Source organism: Mesoplodon mirus (assembly GCF_964341445.2).
Source record: "Mesoplodon mirus genome assembly, chromosome: 11".
Taxonomy (NCBI): Eukaryota; Metazoa; Chordata; class Mammalia; order Artiodactyla; family Ziphiidae; genus Mesoplodon; species Mesoplodon mirus.
The window spans coordinates 45,340,437-45,359,194 of record NC_138987.1 but is presented as its reverse complement, the minus strand read 5'-3'; the positions used below and the strand labels follow the sequence as shown (position 1 = coordinate 45,359,194).

The following is an 18,758-nucleotide window of genomic DNA, read 5'->3' as shown; positions in this document are numbered from 1 at the left end:
TCCTCCAGGGACAAGTGGGGAAACAGGCTCAGAGGGTGGTACTTGCTGGAGGCCCCTAGTTGGTGGCCCCGGGCTGGCTGGCTTCTGCCCTGCCCTCCCCATAGCACCCCATGGTGGGGCAGGCCCGATGGGAGGGCTGTCCTGAGGTTGCCTAGGAGGATAGGGAACCCGTCAGAACCCCTCCTGCAGCGGCGGTGCGCCTGGGTCAGGGCCCACGGGGGCAGGGGCTTGGGGGCGGAGCCTTGGGGCGGGGTTTGGGCGGGGCCTCAGTGTGGGGTCCTGGGGCGCCCACTGGGAGGAGAGAAGCCTGCGCACCCGCCCCCGACCCTGACGGCGGCCTTGCCTCGCAGCGCCATCCACCTGTGCAACAACTCCATCCAGAAGCACCTGAAGAACGACAAGGACCGGAGCCCCCTGCTGCCGGGTCACAACATGTGGACCAGCACCCAGTTCCAGGAGTACCTGCAGAAGAGGGGCCGCGGGGCCGTGTGGGGCAGCGTCATCTACCCGTCCATGAAGAGGGCCATCACCAACACCATGAAGGTGGCCCAGGACCACGTAGACCCGCGGAAGAACAGCTTCGAGCTGTACGGTGCCGACTTCATCCTCGGGTGCGACTTCAAGCCCTGGCTGATCGAGATCAACTCTAGCCCCACCATGCACGCGTCCACGCCGGTCACGGCCCAGCTCTGCGCGCAGGTGCAGGAGGACACCATCAAGGTGGTGGTGGACCGCAAGGTCGACGTAAACTGCGACGTCGGCAACTTCGAGCTGCTGTGGAGACAGGTGAGGGGGGCGGGATGTCCCTCTCCTGCCAGCCACCTCGGGGTGGCCCCTCCCCACGCCCCGGGGGGTCTCACCCAGCTGGCCTTTGCCATCCAGCTTTCCAATCTCTCCTCTCCAGCCAACCCCAACTCTGTGGCCACCTGGCAGGGGGCCCTCTGGCTGGGCTGGCGGGATGTCCGTGGCCTCCAGGCCCCTCTAGGCTGTTCCTTTTCTGACCTGCAGTGTCCTCCGTCCTCCTGGGGTGAAGATCCAGCCTTCCTTCAGGGGTCTTTCCAGGGGCCTGGTCCCCCAAGGAGCCCTCCTGCAGGCCAGGCTGCAAAACCCTGCAGCCTGGCCCCCCTGGAGGGGGGACCCAGTGGGCAGCCCAGCCATCGGGAAGTGTGGCCGGGGCTTCTCCCTGAGGCCTTACACCTGACCGGCAGGCCAGGAAAGGGCCAGCCAGCACCCCTCACCTCATCCTTCCCTCCCCAGCCTGCAGTGGAGCTGCCCCCCTTCCCGGGGTCCGACCTCTTCATGGAAGGGGTGGGGGTGGGGAAAGCCAAGAAGCAGATGCCGCCCATCTCCAGCTTTGACTTTGCATCTCCACTCTTGGACATTCAACCACGAAGAGAGAGGTGCCCCTCGGCCATGCCAGACCTGGCTCCGGGACCACCACGAATGGCTCTCCAGCAAGACTTGAAACCGAAAGGTGAAAAGATACTTCCTTGCACCTTGCCTGTGCCCTTGAAGAGGCTGACGGAGAGAAGTGCTAAAGTAAAGTGCGGCCACAGGGAGTCTGGTGGGAAGACAGAGTCCCCCACCCGTACCTTTCAGCACCTAGACAATAAGGCCCTGAGCTCTGCTCTCGCCAAGGCCGTATCAGACAAACACTTGGATCCAAACTTATTAAATGTGCACCCACTGCGTCCCTTCTTCCGAGCGTGAAGACAGTGTCGAGTGCTCAGTTTCAGCCGCCCAGACCATCAGGTAACAGCGCCATGCTTGTGTCCATCTGAGCCCCGGGTCTGCCTGGGGCTACCTGCTCTGCATCCTCTAGGGCAGGGCGGGGCCTCTGGTCCAGGCACCGGCCTGAGCTCAGAGCAGGGTTCAGGGCGCCCTGGCCCCATCCTGGTCCCAGCCAGTTGTCGGGATAATGGGGGTCCTGCAGCAGCGGTTCCGGGACCTGCTGAGCACCGGGTCCCCTGCACAGGACCAGGTGGGTAACAGCCTTCGTCTCTCTCCCCTGTGGGGTGTGGCGCCAATGGGGCATTGAGTTTGAGATTTGCATAGGCGCCAAGTGCCGCAGACAGGAGGGGGCCCGCAATCACTGGGCCCTCGCGCTGTTTTCTGAAGCTTCTGATGGAGTGGGCCACATATGGCCCGGGAGCCTGGCCTGGGCTTGGCCTCCGAGCACAGGTAGACAGGTATGGAGCAGCCCCGCGTCTCTAGGGGTAGCCCGCTGTGTCTGCACCCCAGTGCCGTTTCCAACGGTCTGGCACCCAGCAGTGGCCAAGAGAGTGACACCAGCCAGGACCACGCCCCCACCTGTCTCCCTGAACTCACCAGAACACCTGCACCTGCTGTGCCCACCACCCCCCCGCCCCGTTCTCAGTGTGTGTGTCTGTCTGTCTCTCTTTCTCCCTGGCACTAACAGCCTCTTTGCCTGTCTATCTGTGTCCCCATGGACTGTAAGCTCTCAGGGGCAGGGCTCTTGGTGCACCCCTGCACCTGGGGCCATGCCTGGCACATAGCAGTTGCTCAGTACATGTCTGTTGCATCAGCACGTGTGTGGACCGCCCCCCAGAGTTGCCAGCTCTGGGCACGATGAACGTGTGCTTTCAGAGCTGGCAGGGCCCTTGGAGGCCACCTCCAGTCCGGCCCTCCATCCTCACCCCATGTCCAATCTGGCACCAAGGTCTGTCAGCCCTACTGCTTAGCAACTTGCCTCTCCATGGGGGCAATTTCCAGGTTTTTTCTGTAATGCACTGTGCAGCTTTCCCCAGGCATCTTCCTAGGAGTGAGTGTCAACAGGGCACACACAGCTTCTACCTAAGTAGGTGTATTAGCTACTGTAACAAAGTACTGCAAACTTGGTGGCTTAAACCACAGACATTTTTTCTGAAGGCCAGAAGTCCAAAACCAAGGTGTTGGCAGGGCCGAGCTCTCAGAGCCTGTAGGGAAGAAACTTCCTGTCTCTTCCAGCTTCTGGCAGCCTCTGGCAGTCCTCGGTGTTCCTTGGCTTACAGATGAGTTACTCCAATCTCTGCCCTGCTTCACACGGTGTTCCTCAGTGTGTCACTGTGTCCAAATTTCCCTCTTAAAAGGACACCCGTTGTTGGATTGGGTCCCACCCTCCTCTAGTATGACCTCACCTTACCTTGATTACATCTGCAAATAAGGTCACATTCACAGATTCCAAGTGGACATGAACTTGGCGGTGGCGGGGGGGGGGCGGGTATTAAACCTGGTGCACTGGGCACTGCAGACGTGGCCAGAGGGACTGCACTTTGACCATGGTCACACCGTGGCCATACTGTGGCCATTGCTCCCATTGTGCCAATACTTGGTGTTGACAGGGCATCTTGTTTGCCTCTGGAGGGAGTGATGGGACTCGTTTGCATTTTCCTATTTACTAATAAAATGGCTTATTTTCAGACATGCGTTGGCCAATTAGGTCTCCTGTCCTGAAAAGCGCATCTTTTGTCTGATCATCCTTAGAATTGCACATCTTTTTTGCTGATTTGTAGGGGTGACAGCCATCTCTTCTGGATTCTCCTCCTTTATCAGTTGATTTGTGTGGCAAACACTGTCTCCCACTTTGTGATCTGTCTTTTCACACCTATATGGTGTCTTTGGATGTAAAGCCACCTTAATTTTAATAAACTCCAACAGGTCAAGCTTTCCCTTGACAGTTGGTGATTTTTATGGCTTGTGGCCTTACCCTGAGGTCGTGAAGCCCTCTTCTTCTAGGAGCATTGCTGTGGCTCATGCATTCCAGCCTTGAATGTTCCTGGAGCTGACTTGGCACGTGGTGTGAGACATGGGAGCCCAACAGCCCCTCCCCTGCTCACCTGCAGGCTGGCACTGTTGCATGTTGGCACCTCTGGACCTTCTGGTGAGCTCCACCGTTTTGTTTGTCTGCCCTGGGCCAGTGCCACAAGGTCTTCATTACTACAGCTTTGTAGTATGTCTTTATGCTAGTCAGACAAGTCCTATAAGCTTGTTTTTCTTCCTTGAAAATGACTCAGCTGTTCTTGACCCCCCTACACCTCCATACAGGTTACAGAATTAGGTTGTCAAGATTCACCAACATAATTTTTTATTAAAATTAAAATTTTTTTATTGCTATTAAATTCATCAGTTTGGGGAGAACTGACTTCTTTACATTATTGAGCCTTAGAATATGTGAACATGGTATATCTCTCCATAAATAAATCCTTTAAGATCTTTCAGTAAACTCCTAGAATTTTCTTTGTAATGGTCTTGCACTTTTTTTTGTTGGATTTAGACATATATTTTTTATTCTGTTGTAAATAGTATCGAATTAAACATTTTTTTCCTACAAATTGTGGCTGGTTCATAGAAAGGGAATTGATTTTTATGAATGGATAATTTTTTTAAATTAATTAATTTATTATTTTATTTTTGGCTGCGTTGGGTCTTCGTTGCTGTGCACAGGCTTTCTCTAGTTGTGGCGAGCAGGGGCTACTCTTTGTTTTGGTGCGCAGACTTCTCATTGTCGTGGCTTCTCTTGTTGCAGAGCACGGGCTCTAGGCACATGGGCTTCAGTAGTTGTGGCACGCGGGCCCAGTAGTTGTGGCTCACGGGTTCCAGAGCGCAGGCTCAATAGTTGTGGCGCAAGGGCTTAGTTGCTTCGCGGCATGTGGGATCTTCCCGGGCCAAGGCTCGAACCTCTGTCCCCTGCATTGGCAGGTGGATTCTTAACCACTGTGCCACCAGGGAAGCCCTATGAATGAATTCTTTAAAAAATCCATCTGGCTATCATTTCTATCAATTCATTAATGTATTTGAAGATTCTTTTAGTTTTTCACATACAGTTATATCAACTAATTTGTTTTCCTTTCCTTGCAATCATTATAACTTTCATATCTTTTTCTTACTTTTTTGACTGTCTAGGACCTTGTTTACTCATTCATTTTTCTCATCCCATTGGATCTCAGGTGCATACATTCTGATTAATCATAATTCTTGGTTCATGACATAGTTTCATTGTTTGTCCTTGCATGGCCTACTTTTATTTGGATCATTTTAGTAGTGTAATTAGAACTTGCACACAGGTTTTAATCTGATTTTTAATGTGCCTAAAGTGATCAATCTTTTTCTTTTAGTCAGTGCTATTTTGTCTTAAGAAATTTTTCTTTACCCTGAGGTTTAAAAGATTGTTTACCTTCATTTACTACTAAGAGTTTTACATTTTGGGGCTTCCTTGGTGGCACAGTGGTTAAGAATCCGCCTGGCAATGTAGGGGACACAGGTTCGAGCCCTGGTCCAGGAAGATCCCACATGGCCCCGTGCGCCACAGCGACTGAGCCTGCACTCTAGAGCCTGCGAGCTACAACTACTGAGCCCATGTGCCACAACTCCTGAAGCCCACATGCCTAGAGCCTGTGCTCTGCAACAAGAGAAGCCACCACAATGAGAAGCCCACGCACCGCAACAAAGAGTAGCCCCCGCTCGCCGCAACTAGAGAAAGCCCGTGCGCAGCAATGAAGACCCAACGCAGCCAAAAACAAATAAATAAAATAAATAAATTTATTTTTTTTAAAAAGAGTTTTAAATTTTGTTTTTGACATAAAAGTCCTAATCCATTTGGAGATGACTTTTGTATATGGTGTGAGTTAAGAATCGAATTTTATTTTTGTTCATGTAGAAAAATTTTTCAGTTATGTTTTGAAAAATTTATTTCTATTCCCCTGTGAACTGGTATCCCACCTGTGTGTATGTGTGGGTCTATTTCTGGAGTCTCTATTCTGTTCCACTGGTGAGTTTGCCCCCCTGCACCAGTGCCACACTGCCTATTGTATCTGGTAGGGCAAGTTGCCTCTCTCTGCTCATCTTCATAAGGGTCTTGGTCCTTCCTGACCTCATTCTTTTCTATATAAATGTCATAATTGTTTTATCAAGTTCAACAAAAAAAATCCTATTGATATTTTGTTTGGATTTGCATTGACTCCATGGATCAATTTGGGGGAAATGGATAAATTAATGAAGTCATATCTTTCTACCCATGAACATGACATCTCTCCATTTACTTAGATCTACTTTAAATTTTAGAATTTTCCCATCAGAGATCATAGACATCTTTTATTATATTTATTTTTCTTACTTGATATTCAGATACTACTGCACATGTTGTCACCTCTCTATATAAATTTTCTCATTGTTTGCTGCTGGCATATAGAATGAAACTGACTTCTATATATTAATTTTCTATCTGCCACATTTCTAAACTCTCCCATTATTCCTAAAAATGTGTATGTATCTTCTTTTGAGTTTCTATGTAAATAATTATATCCTGTGTAAATTGCTTTATATGTTCCACTCCAACCTTCTTGCCCCTATTGTCTTGTCTTATTGTACTGGCTAGAACCTCCTACACAATTTTGGGCGCCACTGTTGAATTCCTGATTTTAAAGAGAATGTTTCTAACATTTTCTCATTTATAATGACATTTTCTGTAGGTCTTAATAAAACTATAAATATGATATATACATATAAATGTATAGATACTCTAGCATGTTAAAGTAGTTTCTTTCTAATCCTTACCAAGAATTTTTATTACAAACGTGTAGTGAATTTTCTCAACAATTTTTTTGCATCTATGAGACTATCTTAAGTTTTTTCTTCTTTATACTATTAAAGTGATAAATAACATCAATAGGTTTTTCTTTTTCTAAGAAGTTGCCTGTAGCACTTAACATCAATCAATTTTTGAATGTTAAACCAACCTAAGTTGGTTTGATGTTGAGTTTGATATATGTCTGGATGTGGTTTCTTGCATGTAGTTAAAATTGGTTCTCAAGCACAGTTTATTTACATACTACTCTGTATAGACATTTACATTGTTTCTAGTTCAGACTATTACAAATAGTGCTGTTGTGAGCACTCCTGAATTTGGTGAACATGTATACATCTTTCTGTAGGAATAGAGTTGCTGGGTCATGCATTCAGCTTTGGTAGACACTCCCAAGGAATTTCCCAGAGTGACTGTGCCAGTGTAAATTCCACCACAGTGTATGAGTCTTCCAGTTACTGCACACTCTTACCAACACTAGATATTCTCTGTCCTTTTATTTTAGCCATTCTAGTAGATGTGCAGTGGGTTCATATGACAGTTTCAATTTGCATTTATCTGATGACTGAAGAAATTCAGCACCTTTTCATATCAACAGTCCATTTCAACATACTCTTGCAAGGTACCTTTTTTCTGTATTTGGGCACGTTTTTCTGTTTCCTATTCCTGTCAACTTGTAGGAGTTCCTTATATATTCTGGATACAAGTCCTTTGGTGGGTATATATATTAAAGATAACTTCTCTCATTCTATGGTTTGCTTTTTACTCTCTGAATAGTATCTTTTGGTGCACATACATTATTTATTTCAGTATATGCCAATATCAATTTCTCTTTTATGATTAGCATTTATGTTTTCTGCTTGTGAAATCTTTGCCTACCCCAGAGTCATAAAAATAGTGACTTCTCTTTTCTTCTTAAAGTTTTATGGTTTCACCTTTCACATTTAGAGCTATGTTCCATCTGGAACTGTTTCTGGGTGTAGTGTGATGTAGGAGTTAAGATGCACAATTTTTGTACAGACGTTCAGCTGATGCAGCGTAGTGCATTGAAGACACTACATCCTCTTCGCTGCGTTGTACCATTGTTGCAAGACAGGTGACTAGGTATGTTTTTCTGGTTTTGGACTCTGCACTCCCAATTTTCTATGTTCCTGTCTTTATTAAGTCAGGTTTTTGCAGCAGTAATGCTGCATAACAAAGACAACCCCTCCCCAACCTCAGAGGTACTTATTCATCAAGCCTCTGTTTCTCACACATCTTCAGGTCAGCTGTAGCAATGTTGGGTTCTACCAGGAAGGCTGAGCCAGGCTCCAGGCTGCAGGTTGGGCTGAGATCCACCTCACGTGTCTCCCCTTCTGGGGCCAGTGGTTCCCCAGGCATCATCTTCACAAGGCAGGTGGTATCAGCATGAGAGGGCAAGTAAACGGTGCAGGCATCTGAAAGCTTCTACTCCCATCACATCTGCCCAAACTCAAGTTGGTGGGCGACGACAGATACTCCTCAGTGGGGTAGGAGGAGCGGAGTGAGTATGTTCTGAACGATAATCAAATATACAACAGTCTAATCTCCGGGTCACTGGCATTCACCTACCTTCTGCAAACAAACTATGCTCACCGCCGCCCTCCCCGCCCCCCTCCCCCCCCCCCGCCAAAAGTCTCCGCAGTCATAGAACCAGACTCTGAGTCTGGGATCTTGAGATTCTCCATCATTCTTCTTCACCTGGACAACTGTGAACCAGAAAAACCAGTTGCCAAGTCTGGGATTTGCTTTCCCTTCCTTACGAGCTGTGAGCTTAGCTGTGGCTGTTGCGTGGAGGCTGGCAGAAGACACGCGACTCCTGGGTTGGAGACGAAGGACTTTATCGTTCTCATCTCAGGAAGCAGCGAGAGCCTCTGAACATCTGTGAAGCCATGTGGGGTGACGCACTGTGGCCCAGATGCCTGCTACACATGCTGAGTTTGCATCACAGATAAGGAACGCTGAACCTCAGGCGTCTACCACTTTTGTAGCAAGCAGTAAGCAAGCCTGCTCTTGTCCTGGAGGGAAATAGCACCTCATCCCCCAGGACTGCTCACTGCAAGCACGATGCTGAGAAAGGTAAATGGGTGATCAGGGTCTTGCATTCTTGGCACACCCCACAAAATATGTAGGGTGCTCGGGAGACCCAAGGAAGACCTTCTCTCCCAGTGATGCATATCTGTCCTGCATCATCTGAGCCTCTGGCCGGTTTTCACATGCCACTCTGACCTGTCCAGTAGAGATAGGCACCAAACCCATTTGATTTGTCTCACATGCGTTTGTTTAAGACAACCGTCATCAGGTCCACCAGCGGCACAGACCTCAGCCACGTTCTCTGGGGCCCTGGACTCAGCACTGTAAGTCCCAGAGGCATCCTTACTGCCAAACTGCCAGGACTGGGTTTGCTTTCCCCTTCTTACAAGCTGTTGGCTGTGAGCTTAGCTGAGGCTGTTGCATGGATGCTGCCAGAAGACACGCGGCTCCTGGGTCAGAGATGAAGGACTTCATCACTCATGGTGACCGTGAGCACCAGCTGATCTGGGACGCACTGTGGCCCAGATGGATGACGCACGCACAGTGGGCCCATGTCACGGTGGGGGAACAGTGAGCTTGGGGCACTTGCTGCTTTTTCAGGAAGCTCTTTGTCCTGGAGGGAGACATTACCTCACCCTGAGACGTGGCCCAAGTGAAGGGTGGTCAGGGCCTTGCATGGACAGAGCGCACCTCGAAGGACACGTAGGAGGGCACAAGAGACCAAGGGCTGTCTCTCCCAACACGAAGTACCTGTGTGCACATGTGTTCTTGAGCACGCACGCACAGACACACACACATGTTCACGCATGCATGAACACACACACACACGCACACATGCATGCACACCACATGGACACAGCACAGGGTAGCTGATCCACAGCACCCTGGATCCCCCCAGCAAACACTGTGCCCCCTTCCCAGGGGGAAAGTTCTGTGCCATGACTATGCTCCTTAATCCATTTTCAGCGAGTCTTGGCTCTGCCCCGAGAGACCCTTTTCTCGTCGTCCTCCTCGGCCGTATACGAAGGCGAATGTGAAGGACACGTTCCCCTTGGAGGCTGGCCATTTCCTCTGCGGCTTGTGGCCTTAGGAAGCGGGGCTCTCAGGTCCTCACAGCACACACGGGCGCTGCCTCTCTTGGCCCAGGCTGGCGGTCCTTCTGCTAACGTAACCCTTCTCCCCAAAACTGTGTTTCCGTCCTGCCAACTCTGTGCATCAAAATCCACTCCCACGTTCGTCTTCAAGATATGTCCTTCTCTCGACCAGCGCTGGGACTCTGGGACCAGACCCACAGCCTCCCCAGAAGCCTCCTGTCCAGCCGAGGGCAACTGTCAGCCCCTTCCGAGCGCCTGGCAGAGGGCAAGGCAGCCGCCGGCTGCCTGGTCAGAGGCTGAGCCCCTGGAGGCCTTTCTTCCTGTAAGCGTCTCGATTTTGTCTGTTGCTGGATTGAGATGAGAACCTGGTCCACGTCGAGGCTCTGCGGGCTCAGTGTTTCTCCATCTCCTCCTGGAGGGCCACCTTCCCACACTCAGATCCTAATGTCCCCACACCCGGCCAGTCACAGGGAGGGACAGGAACACCGCTGGTCCGGGGCTGTCCTCTCCTGGGGCCCATGCGGGTCCAGGGAGGTGACTAGGCCTGGCTTAGGTGCTTCCTGCTCATAGGAGCCAAGGTTACTCCCGAAGCCACTCCAGATGATGTCCGGGTCCACTCAGGGCGCACACCGGCTTTCGAGGGTCCCTCCAGGAAGGCACCTGGCTGTGCCACACTGGGCATGTGTGACCCTCCAGCCAGTCTCCCTGCCGTGTGCGGTGTCGCTGTGGTTGACGTTTGCCTCGGTCTTGGTGCCCGTGGGAGAGGGCGAGAGGGTCAACCTCCTGTGGCCGCTCTTCGCCCCCCACCAACTGCTTCCCAAGCCAACGCTGCCTATTAGGGTCTCTCTCAGTTTCAGGGACCCCCATGCGTGCCTGAGTGGGTCTGTGCTGCGGTGACCACGCACAGATGACCGCGTGGCGCTCATCTCGGAGTGAAGCAATGCGTGATGCTCACGTGGCTGTGGCCCTGAGGGTCCCGCGGGATTAGCTGCGCTTGCTTCCAGGCTGCCGGCTGTGTTCAGGCCAGAACCACAGGATCCTCAGCCGCGAGCCAGCAGCTGCCCAGGGCGAGTTTGTCTCTTGACAGCTGGGCAGCACGCCAGGGCTTGCAGCCTTCACTACACCATGTGCAGGTGAGAGCAGGTTGCCTGGCCCGGCCCAGCCAGCAGCACAGGAAGTACACTCTGCACCAGAGGCTGTTCTCAGCCCTTTGTATTTCCATACATATGTCAGGATCAGCCTGTCCACCTCAAGAGAAAGAAAAAAAGAGACAGACAGACAGACAGACAGAAGGGAGGGAGGGGAGAAGGGAGGGGAGGAAAAACTGCCAGGATTTTGATTGGGATCACCTTGAATCTGCAGAGGGGAGAATTGACATCTCTTTATATTGTCTTTCAAATCAAAATCATGATCTACTCTACTTGATTAGGGCGTCTTTGATTTTCTCTGGGTTGTGTCTTGTGGCTTTTCAGGGTAGAGGTCTGGCACATCTTTCATTAGATTTTTTTCTGGCTATTTGGTGGTTTTTAATGCCACAGTAAATAATATCTCTTTTGACACAATGTTCTTAAGGCGCAACTTACAAATGGTAAGGACAGGTCTCCAGCAGATACGGTGCGATGTGTTTGCCTTCATGACCACCACCCGGATGGAGAGAGGGGACATTTCTCTACAGAAAGTTTCCCGTGCCCCTTCCCACCCTGTCCTCCGGCCATGCGATGACCACTCTCTGTCTTCAATCAGCCCAGGCTGCCGGGCCACACGTGGACCCACACGGCACATGCTCGCCTGTGTCTGGCCTCTTTGGCCTTGGGCAGCCATGCTGAGGGCACCTGCGTGCACGTTTTCCTCGCCGAGCAGCATCCAGGCTTGAGTGTGCTGATGGGAGGGTGGGTTGCTTCCCACTGGGGACTGTCACAAATGGAGGTGCTCGATCACTCCAGAGCAAGCCTCCACGCAGACCTGTGCATCGTTTCTCCCGGGTTTGTACTGGGGAGTGGATTGCAGGTCGCGGGGGATGCTTAGATTTTGCTTTAGAAGAAACTGCCAGCAGCCTTCTACGGTGTTTGCGGTGTCTCCACCCCAGCAGATCATGGGAGTCCTGACTGAGCCACATCCCCGCCACCCCTCGGCAACCTAAACTTCGTATTTTTAGCCGTTCTGGTAGGTGTGTTCTACTTTGTGTTTCCCTGGTGACTAGTCCTGCTTCATATTTACTGGCCGTTCAGATGCCTTTCGCTGTGAAGTGCCTGTTGAAATCTTTTACCCATTTTAAAATTAGGTCGTTTGTCCTTTTGTTATTTATTTGTAGTGGTTTTTAGATAATCTGTATATTTGTTTCTCAGATATGTGTACAGGTAATATTTTCTCCCCGTCTGTGGTTTACCTTTTCACTTTCTTAGCGATGCCTTTTGAAGAGTAGAAATATTTTATAAAGGGCAATTGATCAGTTTTCCTTTTGTGGCTAGCACTTTGGGCATCCGGCCTAAAATAACTTTGCTTCCCCAATGGTCATGAAGATGTTCCCGTATATTTCCTCCTAGAAGCTTTACGGTTTTGACGTTCACATGTGGTCTCTGATCCACCCTGAGTTAGGTTTTGCACGTGGTGTCAAGTCTGTTTGCTTTCATCTGGACGTCCAGCTGACCGCCCCCCACCATTAGCGAAAACACTTGCCTTCTCCCGTTGAGTTGCTTTGGCATCTTTGTCAAAATAGACTCTCCAGAATGAATTCTGGTTCTCTGTTTTGTTCCATCGATTGTTTGCTTATCCTTATACCAATACCACAATTAAGTCTTGATTAGTGCAGTTTTGAAATAAGTTTTGAAAAGCGATAGGTAAGTTCTCCAACACTGTTTCCTGCCCAGGATCTCCTGGACTGTTCTGTCTTTTGAATTTCCATTTAAATTTTATTTATTTAATTTTATTTTATTGTTCTGGCCGCGCCACGTGGCATGTGGAATCTTAGTTCCCTGACCAGGGATCGAACCCATGCCCCCTGCCCTGGAAGCATGGAGTCTTAACTACTGGACCACCAGGGAAGTCCTCTATTTAAATTTTAGAATCAGCCTGTGGATTTCTAGAGGTAGCCTGGTGGGATTTTGGTGGGGATTGGGTCAAAGCTATCGATCATTTCAGGGAGAATTGATGCCCTTACCACACTGAGACTCCCAATCTACGTGCATGATGTATCTTGACATTTATTTAGGTATTCTTTAGTTTTTCTAAGCAATACTTTTAGCATGGGTTTTTTCATCAAATGTATTCCTATGTATTTGATGTATTTTTGGTACTTTTATACATATATATATATTTTTCTTTTTTTTCTTTTTTTTGTGGTACGCGGGCCTCTCACTGTTGTGGCCTCTCCCGTTGCGGAGCACAGGCTCCGGACGCACAGGCTCAGCGACCATGGCTCACGGGTCCAGCCGCTCCGCGGCATGTGGGATCTTCCCGGACCGGGGCACGAACCCGTGTCCCCTGCGTCGGCAGGTGGACTCTCAACCACTGCGCCACCAGGGAAGCCCTATACATATATTTTTATCAATAAACTTTGATACTTTAGTAAATGGTGGGGTTTAATCTTTTTCTCTTTTTCTGGTGAGGACATTTAATATCCACTCTTAGCAGATTTCAGTGACACAATGCATGGTTATCAACTGTGGTCACCACTGGGAATCTTTGGACATCTTCACTCTCACACTCGTGTCACTAATCATTTATGAGAAACTTTCAGCCTCTATCACTTTATATATATCCACCCCATCCTCTCTCTCCTTTCGCCTCTGGAGCTCAGGTGCGACGTTGCTCACACCTTCGCTGCCCCTCAGCCCGTGTCACTCCCGTTCAGTGTTTGGTTTCCTGTGCTGCCATCTGCACGGTCTTCCCATTTGTCTAGAACCCTATGAATCCCATCCATTGAAATTTTAACTTTAGTTAAAATTAAAAGTTAAAATTTAGTTATTATAGTTTCATTTTTTAGAAACTCTACTTTTAAATAAAGTTGGTCATTCTTTATAGTTCCTCTCCTTTGCCTAAAACCTCTAAATTGTATGAAATTACACAGTTAGCTTATATTCTGTGTCTGATAATTCTAACAGCTGAAGTCTTTGGTCGTGTCTGTGCTGCTGTTTCGGCCGGCACTCTCACATTTTATTAGAGACGGATCATTTTCTTTAAAACATTAGTTGCGGGGGACTTCCCTGGTGGCACAGTGGATAGGACTCCACGCTCCCAATGCGGGGGGCCCGGGTTCGATCCCTGGTCGGGGAACTGGATCCCATATGCATGTGGCAACTAAGAGTTCGCGTGCCACAACTAGGGAGCCCGCCTGCCGCAACTAATACCCGGTGCAACCAAATAAATAAATAATAATTTTAAAAAAAAAAAGGAAAACCTTAGTTGTGGGGATTCTTTGCACTCCTTCCAGGACGCAGGTGAGCCCCTCAGAGGGTGGTGTTTGCCCCAGGCCCCTCATCTTCCGCCTCCTGAGGAAAGCTGCCCGCATCGCTCTAAATTCATAGGTTGATGCTTTGTGCCCTCCCTGCCCTGCATGCAGCCCAGAGATAAGAAGTCATCACTCAGACCTGTTTGGCACTAGCTCGGGACTCCAGTTTCTCTGGGTTTCCACCCACATTGCTTAGCACCAGGAACACGCCTCGCACTCCCTGGGGCAGGGAAGGTGTGTTTTGGGCTCACCCGTGCACCCGGGGTGTGTTTTGGGCTTGCTGCTTCTTTGAGTGGTGGGGTGTCTCTCACCCCTCTTGGGGGTGGTCTTCTGCCCCCGCACCCCTAAAGCCTTGGCAACTCGAGCCTCGAGGGATACTGGTCTGCAAAGCCTCTGAAGGAAGGGCTTCCCCGCAGCCTTGACCTCATCATTCCTTGCTTTTTGCCAGCTTTGTGTTGCTTCTAAGATGTTTTTCATGTTTTATGCTCAGGTTTGGTGTTTTTCCCCAGAAGGGCTGGTCTGGATCCCAGAGCACCAATTCCTGAGCGGACACCCTGTCCGCTCTGGTGATGTCCCTCGTCCCCGGTGCACCTTAGGCCTCACCCCCTCCTCCTTCACCCCCAGGATGCACGATGCATGGCTCTCCTGCTTCTCAGCTCCTCATTCCAACCCCTAAATGGATGGCTCAGCCCCTCCTGCCTGCCTCATGCCGCCCCTCTGCCGCAGGGGCCTGGCCCTTCCTCAGCTTGGAGCGGGCCCAGGGCTCTGTCCCGTCCCGCCCTACACTAGGCCTGTTTAGGCCTGGGGTGCATTGGTGGGCAAAGCACTGCCGGCAGAGCTGCCCCCTTGGCCACTGTGCCTGCTCACCCCTGAAGATTTGGCCTCCCCACCCTGTGCCCAGGCCTCTGGTCTCCCACACCCTCATATGCCACGCAGGCCCTGGCATGTCCTGTGGGTCAGGCTGGCCCCAGGCCCTGGGGAAGGCCCTACTCCTGGGCTCTGGCTCAGCCTCCGCTCAAGGGTCCAGGAAGCTGTGGGCTGCTTTGCATAGGTGCCGGGTGGCCCCCACTCCTGCCCACCTCACCCAGACCCACCCGGACCCCCGGGCAGGAGTGACTCAGCCCAGGGCATTGGCAGCGGATGGCTCTGGCAGGCATGGTGTCTCAGCCCGTGGCATTCCTGGGCTGGGCCATTGTTGCTGGCTGGGCACTGCCCTGGGCCCAGGGGCACTGCCCAGGGCTTGCTCATTCCCCCTGACTGGGATTGCGCCCCCTTGGGGGTGGAGAAAGATAAGCAGGGCCAAGGGGACCTCAACGCTCGGCTTTGAGTGGAGGTCTGGGCTTTTCTGAGAGCTGGGGAAAGCCGGGTGGGTTCTGTGCGGGAGCAGGTGGGCTTGGAAGCCAGCTGGGATGGAACTGCCAGCCAGGTGCACGCCTTGCAGCGGGGGAGGGCCGCCGCGGGGTGGGCGAGCCCGAGGTGGGCGTGCTGGAGGGAGCACAGTCTCAGGGACCAGTGAACGTGGCCAGAACGAGGTCTTGGGGCAGCAGGCACGGCTTTTGGTACCAGTGGGCCTGGTCTGGGGTGGTGGACATGATTTCATGCCCTGATGGATGCAGTCTGTGGGCTGGTGGGTGGCCTCAGTGGGCATGGTCTGGGGCAGGTGGGCACGGTCTGGGGCCATGGACGTGGTTTCCGGGCGGGTGGGCACTGTCTCAGGGCCCTTCTCTCTCTCCCTCTCCCCCAGGGCTGCCAAGGGCCCTCCCAGCACTGTGCCTAGTGTGCCGTGGCTCGCTGCCGCCCGCTGGTCCCTGCAAGCGCTGCTGTCCTGCAGGGTGCCTCCATCGTGCCCCTCGGCAACGGGCTGGGCGGCAGCCTGTGCACCCCGTGACACCAAGGGCCAGGACCAGAGAGACGCGCCCAGGCCCCGCGGCCTCCAGTGTGTGGCGGGTTTCTTTGGAAACCTAGACATAGATGAGGGACCTTGTACACAGAGCTATTTTAGCAAAGTTGTGCAATCTTCACCATGGTATTTCTTGTGGAGCCTCAGTCCCCACCCTCTCCCGGTGCCTGCATCCCATGCCCACCCGCATCCTGGGCCCCTTGCCCTGCATCCCACATGCCACACCCACACACCCGTGTTCCCAGACCCACACGTCTCTCCTCACCCCGAAACCGGCACCCCTCAACCCGCACCCCTGCCCTGGGCAGGTGAGAATGAGAGCTTCCTGGTGTGTGGGCTCCCCAGCAAGACACCCCTCCTCTGGAGCCCCTCCCTCCTTGCTGGAGGGCCCCGGCCAGCTCCCCAGCAACCCCTTGTTCACTCATTGATTCAAAAAAGTCTGGCTGTGCTGGTCCAGGTTCTTTGCACCCAAGTGCCTCCTTTCAACCTGGGCTGAGCGAGGGGGTGAAGGAGGTGCCTGCACTGGGTCAGATCCCCTCAGATTGTACTGCAGGTGGACTTTCGGCCCTCTGGCTCTCAGTGGGCCATGCAGGCTGTGGAGACCAGAGGTGGGGGAGCCCCTGCAGCCTCTCTGGGCTCAGGCTGGAGTGTCCCAACCACCCAAGCCTACAGGGGACAGGGGACCTGCGAGGGGTCTCGAGGGCCGGTTCTTTGTGGACACTGGGGGAGTCTGTAGCCCCCAGCCCTCAGAGACAAGACAGGAGCCCCAAGGGACAGGGGCCCATCCGCACCATGCTTCTTCCCCATGAAGTCATGTGGTTGGATTTGCCATCCACTTCCGATCACCTGCATCCCCTTGGCACTGGGATGGCATGTTCAGCACACCAGGTGTGTCACCTGGTGGGTGGGCCTGTCCTGGGGCGGCCCTGGAGAGAGGGCCACTGCGGTGCCTACTGGGCCACATGGGGCCTCTTTGCCGCTCTGGGGAGAGTCACTGAGTACGGCCGTCCGCACCTGTCCCGTGGGTAATAATAAAGCAGGTTGTGGTGCTTACTCCCCGGCCTGGCCTTGGGGGTCAGTGCCTGGCCGTGCAACCTGAACTCCCGCGGCATGTCCTCTCCTGACTCACGCCATCTGGCTGACCTAGGGGCCCAGGGACCTCCTGCAGCTCTACTCAGAGGGGGGGCCATAGCAGGGGCAGCAGGAGGACTAGTCCTGGACTTCCTGGCCACCCCGAAACACGCCAGCCTGCTGCTGAGCGCTCCCCAGGCCAGGCCCACAGGTGAACGCTGCCGGGTGGGCGCCATCCCCATCAGCTCTGTCGCACTGACAGGGCAGAGTGAGGGGTGGTGTCCAGAGCCCCGCGGTGCCCACGCATGCTCTGGGCCTGGTGGGAGCAGCGGTGAGGTGCCGGCCCGGAGGGAGGGAGGCTGGGCCGTGGGCTCTGGCGCCTGGGCGGGGGTGGGGGGTGGTGAGCAGGAGGGTGGGGCCCATGGTCTTGGGTGCTGTCTACCTGTGGGTCCCATCCTCTGGTGCTGAAGCTCCATTAGATGTTTCCCAAGTTCGTTCCTGCCTCGGGCCTGAGCCCACTTCACCGAGCACTCGGGTCAGACAAGGGTGCAAGAGACGGGCCGGCAGCCAGAGCAGCTGTGTCTGCACTGGGGCCGCCCCAGGGACCCGCCTGCCCAGGGTGCCAGCCTGGGGTCAGCTCCGGGTCAGCTCCTCTCCACACTTGGGGTGCCCTGTTGTGGTTTCAAGCAGATCCTCAGCCCCCGGGGCCAGCACAATGGGGGCGGGGGCGTCCCCAAGCTCTCCAGCCTTTTCCATGCCCCCTTCATGGGACAGTGCCCTCCCAGGCCGGAGGCGCTTACACCTGCCCAGAGGGTGCAGAAGGAGGGCTGGACACAGGTAGGACACCAAAGGGCCCCAGAGCCACACCTTGGCTTCTGGGGCCAGACAGGGTGCTAGGAGCTGCTGCCCGGAGACGTCTCCCCTGTCCAGGAAGAATGGGAAGGAGCAGAACAGGCCTCCGCCCCCAGCAGAAGCCAGGCCCCAGAGTTACAGGCCATGGGGCGCTGCCCTCTGGGGTGAGGGATGTCTAGGCAAGGGCTCAGCAAAGGGGGGGCAGCCTCTCACATACAGATGGGTGACGGGGGCACTCGGGGTGTCCCCAGGCTTGCGGGAGTTAGGGCTGGCGCCAGCGGCCCTAGGGGGACAAGCACCTGGGATGGCTCCCACCCCTCTGCCAGCCCCGCTGAGCTCGACGACCAGGGCCCCTGACCACCTTCCATCCCCCAACCGCAGGACGGGGGCCTGAGAGACGGGGACACCCGGGAGCTGTGGGGGAGGCAGACGGCTCCCTGATCCCACAGGCCCGCAGCCAGCCCTGCTCCAGCAGCCAGCCCCAGGGGAACGCAGTTACCTGAGACCCCAGAGCCTCAAAGTTCCAGGATGTCTCCTTTGGCAGCCTGGAAACCGCAGGGCGTCTGGCCAGTGTGAGCCTGCAGGCGGAAGCTGCGGGCTGCGGGCTGTGCCCGGCCCACTGGGAGGGGGAGCACCTGCCCCAGGGAGCGAACTCACTCCAGACTCTCTCCTGCTTGTCTCCGGGGCTGAGCTGCGGCCAGAGGGCGAGGCGCAGCCACGGGCATCCTGCTAGCCTTGCCCGGCCGCCACTTCCCGCGTCCA

General features: G+C 53.3%; 1 protein-coding gene across 1 annotated transcript in view; it reads left to right on the top strand.

Annotated features, from left to right (window-relative positions):
• Positions 1-18,437, top strand: part of TTLL8 (tubulin tyrosine ligase like 8) — a gene marked incomplete at its 3' end in the record, with an annotated part of 48,316 nt that extends 29,879 nt beyond the window's left edge. Inside the window, 7 exon segments of the mRNA XM_082635304.1 lie at positions 351-786; positions 1,258-1,687; positions 1,690-1,752; positions 15,918-16,109; positions 17,221-17,369; positions 17,832-17,981; positions 18,378-18,437. Coding sequence (XP_082491430.1) covers positions 351-786; positions 1,258-1,687; positions 1,690-1,752; positions 15,918-16,109; positions 17,221-17,369; positions 17,832-17,981; positions 18,378-18,437 — 1,480 coding nt within the window.
• Between the last annotated feature and the right edge of the window lie 321 nt (positions 18,438-18,758).